General features: G+C 42.4%; 1 protein-coding gene across 1 annotated transcript; it reads right to left on the reverse strand.

Annotated features, from left to right (window-relative positions):
* Positions 1-59: 59 nt before the first annotated feature.
* On the reverse strand, positions 60-7,122 carry med4 (mediator complex subunit 4). The gene is made up of 7 exons (XM_069155159.1): positions 7,019-7,122; positions 5,722-5,788; positions 5,006-5,176; positions 3,430-3,487; positions 3,244-3,330; positions 3,032-3,163; positions 60-1,115 (listed from the first exon to the last, which is right to left on the reverse strand). Exons 1-7 carry the CDS (start codon positions 7,090-7,092, stop codon positions 943-945), a joined length of 762 nt encoding a protein of 253 aa, XP_069011260.1. The 5' UTR covers positions 7,093-7,122; the 3' UTR covers positions 60-942.
* Positions 7,123-7,870: the final 748 nt, after the last annotated feature.

Consider the following 7,870-nt stretch of genomic DNA (forward strand, 5'->3'; position numbering starts at 1 on the left):
GACCAACGCCTGTAGTTGTCCATGTCAAAAGCAAACAACACAACCAGAGACAAACATAATTGCTATTCAAAACATATTTATTTACAAGACTGAGAATGTACAAGTTTATTTACACAGCATTTATCAATATTGTCGTGGAAGCACTCACACTATCACACAAACATCCCCGCAAAGACGGACAAAAATGAGACATAAAGCCGCACAGCTTCAAACAGGGGTCATCGAAGAGCAGAACAAGTCTGCTCTCACTCGGGGGAGATTTTCTGAAGGCCGATATTCTTTTGCCTTCATGTATAAAATAATAATTTGTGGTTCTATGGTGCAACTTAAAAATGACTCAAAGTTGTCACTGCAAATAACTCTATGACATTAAGCCCCGTAAAATCACAAACTGTTCTGTCTTTGAACAGTCTTGTCTTTGAACAAGCAAGACATAACATGAGCTTGTGATGTGCTGATAGTTGGACTGTGTTGCATCAGGCTCGCTGTTTGTAGCACTCAAGGATCAAACATTCCTAACATTTGCTGGTTCCAGCTTCACAAGTGTAAAAAGAATTCCACATTTTCACATCCTGACGGTGTCGTCAACTGAGCTTCATCTTCAGGAAACGGACGGCGGCCACTTGTCACGTTCTAATATTTGAGTGCGAGTACATGGACTTGAGTGTTCTGGTTATGATCAGGTTTTTGAAGCATCGGTCCTGAATTTTAGGATCCTGGATCAGTCCTAATTCTAGTTTAGGAAAACCTGACGATGCTAGCAGGAGGTGTGTGAAAGACATTAGGACACTGTTGCATGTATATGTCGCATCAAAGGCACATCATGCAAAAAACTACAGAACGGTCCTTTAAATTAGTCTTACATTAGGCTTTCAATGAGGAAAAATGAAAGTATGTCTATACCACACACACACACACACACACACACACACACACAGTCTCTTAGTCGGAGTCGCTGCTGCTGCTGGACGAATCGGTCGACATGGCCTCCACGTCGTCCTCGTTCTCCTTGTTGTGACCTGGGGGCTCCAGGCCGAAGTCGTTGCCGTGGTGAGGAGGCAGCATCCCCACGGAGACGTCCGAGGAATGCCAGGGGTAGTGAGGCGTCAGGACGTCTGAGGAGACAGGAGAGAAGGTGATCATTATCGGTGTACAGGGGAGGCAATTTGATTCTTTTTGGGGGAATTTGGGAAACAGACAAGCAAAAACAGATGAAAGGAGAGAAACACCATCACAGAGTTTTACCTTCTACATAAAATGATCTCATTCTGTGTGAAAACTTGTTCTGCAGTTCAGTAGATGTTAAAAATCAGGCTTCAGACTCAGGCAAAAAAAAAAAAAGTGTCCTCCAGAGTTACATTACTATAGTACAGGGGTGTCAAACTCATTTTAGTTAAGGGGCCACATACTGCCCACTTTGATCTCAAGTGGGCCAGACCAGTAAAATCATAGCATAATAATACATACATAACAACAATATTTCTCTCTGTTTAAATCATTGGTGAAGGTTTTTGGATGATAAACCCTGTTTTAAGGTCTTTCTACAATAAACTAGAAACATAAAGACCAAAAACTCAGACATCAGCCCACTGTTTATCTGCCTGGGCTCTCCTCTGCAGATTCCCTCGCTTTGTGACGCGTTTGACGTCAAACGCGTCACAAAGCGAGCAGCGAGCGCTGCTGCCTCCGGAGCAGACGTCGCATTTACGCTGTTTTTGAAGCAATTACTGGATCGATTAAAAAAAAATAACAAAACGTTTGTACTCATAAACCTCCATATTCTCATAGAAATGCAATTTATGTCTTTCTGTAATTTTCACTTAGCAAAGTCATCCGGCGGGCCGAGCTGGACCCCCTGGCGGGCCGGATCTGGCCCGCGGGCCGTATATTTGACACCCCTGCTATAGTACAATATTCACTGAGTTTCTACACACAATCCTTCTGTGTTGAGTTGCAATGGAGGAGTAGTGACACAAAGAGGGAATTCTACACGAGAAAAACCTGCACATTTGAAATTTAGCTGCTTAAACCAAGTGAAGTCTCCAATCAGCAGGAATCTAGATTTGCATCCAACGAGGATTTTGTACCCCGTGTGAGGACGGGATCTCTTTGACCAGAGCCACAATAAATGGTAAATTATCTGCACCGATGTTCTGCCTTTAAACCTTAGAGGTTTACGGAGTGCCTTATAACTTTGCCTCTGATTCACAAACTCACTCACTAATAGCGACCGAGTTGCCATGCCTTGGCCGTGTCTTGCCCGAGGACACTTCAGCATGTGGACACAGGGAGGCGAGGTTTGAACCGCCAACCTTGTGCGGCCATCTGAGCCCAATAAATCAGCAAAAATCGAGAAATCTTTTTCTCTCCACACACGTGCACTAAAACAGCATTTTTCTCCCCTCAGAATGGCCTCCACAGTACGCCGTTTGGACATCTAAAAACATGTTGCAATGTGAGCAATAAAAACTTGAGCTTTACAGAAAATCTGTCATATCGCTGACAAAAAAAGATGGCGGCAGGAGTGCAGCATTATATTGTTATCTTGAACTAAACCCAGAAGAGTGAGGAGAGGAACCACAGCAGCCGACTCTACTTGTTGGTAACTCTCGAAGCAGTTTAACTTCATTGTCTGCCGTCTGATTGAACACGTCTGATTTCCTCCTCTCAGATGACCTTTCCTGATTCTTCTCCCACTGAAATGTTTGTCATCTGCTTCTTGTAAATAAAACAGTCAGAACGGCAGGAAGCTGCTGCAGAAATGGAAATAGTGCCCTGTTCTTCTTCTGTGGTTTTCGGTGCTGGCTTGCCTGCACGTCCTCCCACAGGCCGAGCGAGGAGGTGAGTTTTGATATTTAGACGTAGATTTAACACGAGTCATGTCCAGTAGAATCAGGAGGAGTGAGCCAGTGTTCATACAGACATCTGATTCAATTCATGTGGAACTTTCCTTTAACATTTATCGATGTCCTCCGATTCATGTCCTTCAAGAAAAAGTTACCCTTCCTTGACCCTTGACCCTTTGACTTACCCGGTAACCTCCCAGCGGCCAGAGCATCACCTGGCAGATGTCCGTTCACCCCATTGGTCGGCAGGTTGGCCATGTGACCCAGCATCCCGCTGCGCATTTCCAGGTCCGTGGGGTAAGGTCTGCGTGGATCACCTGACATAAAACATGAACCAACCGTTAGTGACGCCAAACATGACGGCCAACAGCCAGCAGGAGGTGCAGTGACTTCATACCTGGCACCCAGTTTAGAGGAGCGCACACAGCGTTACTGGCGCTGATCCTGTGAGCGTACTTGATGATTTCCTCTGAGGAGATGCTTCCTGCAAAACAACAAGTGAACAGCTTGACTTCACGGAAACGACGAGAGACGCACAACCTCAGTGTTCACCAGAAGGTGTCAGACGGGTGTGTTAGCTCACCTTTCCTGGCTTTGTCAATGGATTTGAGTTTCTCTTTCGCCTGGTAAACAGCAGTGGCCTAAAAAAATAAAACATATGAGCAGCTGGTTTAGATTAAAAGAACCTGCAGTCATGTGTGGAACTTATTCAGGTTTCAGTGTTTGTCCAGTAATTATGAACACAGGGCATCTGAGGTAGGATAACCTCTCAAATTTGTCTGATCAGTAACATGCTGTTACACTAAAACTTCATCTGAAGAATCAACACCGCTGATCCTCACTGATTCAGTCAGGATAAAAAGAAAAGTAAGTCAACATTTGTCTCTCTGTAGTCATTTTTATTTCTTCCCAGCGTCTCTTCGTATCTTTTTTGTGTCTCTGTGCTTGTTTAGTAGCTGTTTCGCGTCTCTTTGTAAGCATCCTGATTTTGTTTAGTCATTTTTTTCTCTCTTTATAATCTTTTTTTCTTTCTAGGTTTGATTTGTATCTCTGTAGTTGTTTAGTGTGACTTGTAGCTGTTTTGTGTCTCTTTGTACGCATTCTGTTTCACTATAAAGTCATTTTTATCTGTTATTGATGGTTTTTTTCTCTTTGTAGTGATTATTTTATTCTTTTCTTTGTGTTTTGTGTCTATGTAGTTTTTCTACATTGTTTTTTTCTTTGTGAAAATCCTGTATTCATACGTCATTTCACATCATGTGAAAACAGACGTTACTGCAGACGGTTCTTTTAGGCTGGTTTTTGGCACTGATGTTAAATACTCTGTCCAAACAGTATGTTTGAAAGGTTCTGCAGTGATAAGAAGGACGAAATACAGGCACTTCTTTCAATGAAAAAAAACGTATTTTTTCTGTGACTGTTGTGGTGATGATTTTTTAAATCAAAAGTAACCTGACTTGCATGTTGCTCACTCCTAATCCTCTGGAATAGAGCTGTTGTATTTTCAACTGCCTCGCGCATTTGATTTTCTGAAGGAAAACTCAATCACTTCTCCGATGTGTCCCTGAATGCACCATAAAATAAATGAACTTTAACAGAAAGGTAATGGCAACTAAATTATCACTGTGATGAAATACTCTTTATCATGAACTTAAGTTTTGAGTCTTAAATGTACCTACAACTCTGTGCATGCCTCTGGCTGCTTGGCCATTATATCTCATCCAGCCACATCAGTTTCAGGTATAATGTTGCATAAAACCGCCAACAGTCACACCGATAATATGACAACATTGTGAATATCAAGGAAGTCTGACTCTGCAGAGGTAGAATGTCGGTGTAATCCTGCCATTGCTCAACTATTTCAGTCATTTTTCTCCTCTCTCTTTTCGCTTTCAAAAGCTTTTCAGTTGCTTTGGTTTGAATTTTATTTATTTTTCAAATAAATTTGTTCTTTTTGGCCTTCAGACAGCTTCTCCTTCTTTTTGTAAAGAATATTTAAGCCAGAAATACAAAACAAAACCAGAGTGTTTTCCCCCTATAGCAGAGTGAGAATGTGAGAGACTGATATCAAGGAAGTGCAAAATGTAAATTAGTCAGCACAAGTTCCATTTAAGAGGAATTTCACTTGTCAAATCAAACAAGAGGCTAGCCCAACCCACCAGGATGTGTTCAGCCTCCTTGAGCTGTTTCTGCAGCTGCTGGACATCGCTGTCTCTCTTCTCCACCTCCTTCTCCAGCAGCTGCATCTCCTCGTGAACCTTCCCCTGCTGCTGGGCCACCTCCATCAGCTCCTGGAACTCCCTGTCCCTCTGCACCAGCAGCTCCAGGATCTAACAGGAAAACACACACCTCTTAAATATTTTACTTCAATAAACAGGGAAGGACCGAATAACATCGGCCATTACTACCTGTGGAATGTTCCAGTGTCAAACTTTATGTGTGCAGCGCTATTCATAAAGGTTAGCGTCATTCAAAGTGACTCACGGGTGACTGACAAGCTGCGAGAATCATTTAATAAAAGTATTTTATACTAACTTATAGAGGTGAGAAATACATTTTAAAAAAAATTAAAAAGTCATGACAATATAAACATGGTTAAAAAAAAAAAAAAAAAGAGATTTATAAAATCAACAAGAGCCTGGAACTGCTTCTGTTCAAGTCCTGGTTATGGATGTCACCAATATATTTAAATGAGCTAGTTTATTTCTGTGTGTGGACAGCATGTGCATGTGTCTGCGCGTGTGTCTGCGTGTGTCTGCGTGTGTGTGCGTGTGTGTGTCTGCGTGTGTGTGCGTGTGTGTCTGCGTGTGTGTGCGTGTGTGTGTCTGCGTGTGTGTGCGTGTGTGTGTCTGCGTGTGTGTGTCTGCGTTGTTACCCGAGTGTCCTCTCCAGGCTGAGGTAGTTTCTGATTCCTGGACAGAGCCAGCATCTCTATCAGCTCCCTGAAAGAAAATAAACACAGACAGAAGAGTTCAAATGAGTTCTAATGTTAGTTAAGAAGAAAGTTATTTAGAGCTGCTGATCCACGTGCTACAGTCTGTCTGACATGTTCTGCATTGGTCCGGGATGAATTATGAGAAAATGGACCTCCTCCACATTGGAGCAAGACACCCAAATGGACTGAATGACTCGTAACCTGAGCCTCAACACACACACACACACACACACACACACACACACACACCACACACACACACACCACACACACACACACACACACACACACACACCACACACACACACACACACACACACAGCAGGGCAGAGAGTGAAAACGACTTCAGAAAACCAGTGAAGGAAATTATGGAAAAATGCAACAAGAAAAATGAGAATGCCCCAAAAAACTGATGGAAGGGTCAAAAATGCCCCCAAGTTTATGAACAATGAAGCATGAACAAGTTCAGACCAGAATCCTGTTCTTACATGAAGCCATCAGTTTAGTATTAGTTTTATATCCATTATACATATAAGAAGGCAATTAAGAGCTAATTAATGCATACAGGTTTTTACACATAGAACAAGCTTTTCTTTGCTTTCCGTTTCCTCCTGTTGACACGAGTTGGTAATGAACTGCATGCATTTTATTCTGAGCTCATTAAAACTAAAACAGTGTGCACTATTAAGACCAGTTGGTTTTTAAGTGCACCCACAGCTTTGTAAACACCACAGATCAGTCCAGACACTAAGGGATATGTTGTGACTTTCCTGCACTGGACACAACGCACATCATCAGCTCATGCAACCATATCTGTCGGTCAGCAGACAAACCAGGTGATCACCTCGAGAGGACAACGTTTCACAAGCTCCGTGTTGATGAGACCTGCGACTCGTCGGGACAAAGCTGGTCCTTCCTGAGGACAAAGCTGGTCCTTCCTGAGGACAGAGCGGCACAACACCAGCCGACAGGCCGCCTTCACCACAGGGCTCTGAGAGTTTACTTCCACAACAACGACACGGAGTACTGAGGGCTGTTTTGATCTCATCCTGTCCGTTGTTGTTCTCTCGGAAGACGGACAGCGGTCCGCTTCGTGAGCGGAATGTGTGCTGATGAATAAGACGTACAAACTGCTGCTTCTCAGGCTGCGAGCAGAACCCTCAACAGATTAAACGACAACAGCACAAAGAACACTTTACAGGCAACACGAGAACAACGAAGGGAAGCGGAACTTTACCGGGATAACACCTCCAAATCATCCAACACGGCCAACAGACGCTCTTTAGTCGACTTCTCCGCCGCCGTCGCCATGTTTGATTCCCTCTCGCCGCGTCTGCGCAAGACAGGAAGTGACGCGCGTCCACTTGTTTTTGTTTCTTCTTCTTAACTTTATTGTCAAAAGCTAATTTACAAACAAGACAGGGACTAGATGAACAAAGTTATGAATAGACTGAGAACAACAACAGTGGACATGTTACGGTACAATTGCAAACCGTCATTAAGCAATAAAGGTAATACTGAAAGGGAAACACGAACATTTCAAAACAATGGAACAATACTAAAAAGGCAAACACCAAACAACAGTGAAGGAAAACAAATAAAGGGCACACAAAAAGGAAGGTAATTAAAATTTAGAATAGCAAGGACAAAGTTGGAGAAGTAAAAACAATTTTGCATTTCTATTTTACCTATTAACCTTAACGAGTATTGATTTAACCAGAATAATCACAGGATTGACAGTATCTGAAATGCTTCCATCCAAGTTGACCATAAAATAAATAATGTCATTGTAAGAAAATGAGAGTATGCTATCCTTTTTTAAAGATAACCAGTTATGAATATCAGACCAAAAGTGAGAGAATGAACAGTTAAAAAATAAATGGTAAATGCTTTCATCTTCTGAAGAATAAAAGATGCAGGAATCAGGAGAAATTTGTTTGTTTAACTTTTTTACTGTCACACTTTATAAACAACACATTAACGTCATCAACTTTTAGAGAACGCAGGGCAGTCAAAGTAAATTGCACACTGCTTCATATCATACAAATTAGAGGAATGGGGATGCATTACACATTTGTCATACCCTTCT

This window comes from Embiotoca jacksoni, unplaced genomic scaffold (genome assembly GCF_022577435.1).
Source record: "Embiotoca jacksoni isolate LCO1_2020_lvr unplaced genomic scaffold, fEmbJac1.0.p SCAF_2, whole genome shotgun sequence".
NCBI lineage: Eukaryota > Metazoa > Chordata > Actinopteri > Embiotocidae > Embiotoca > Embiotoca jacksoni.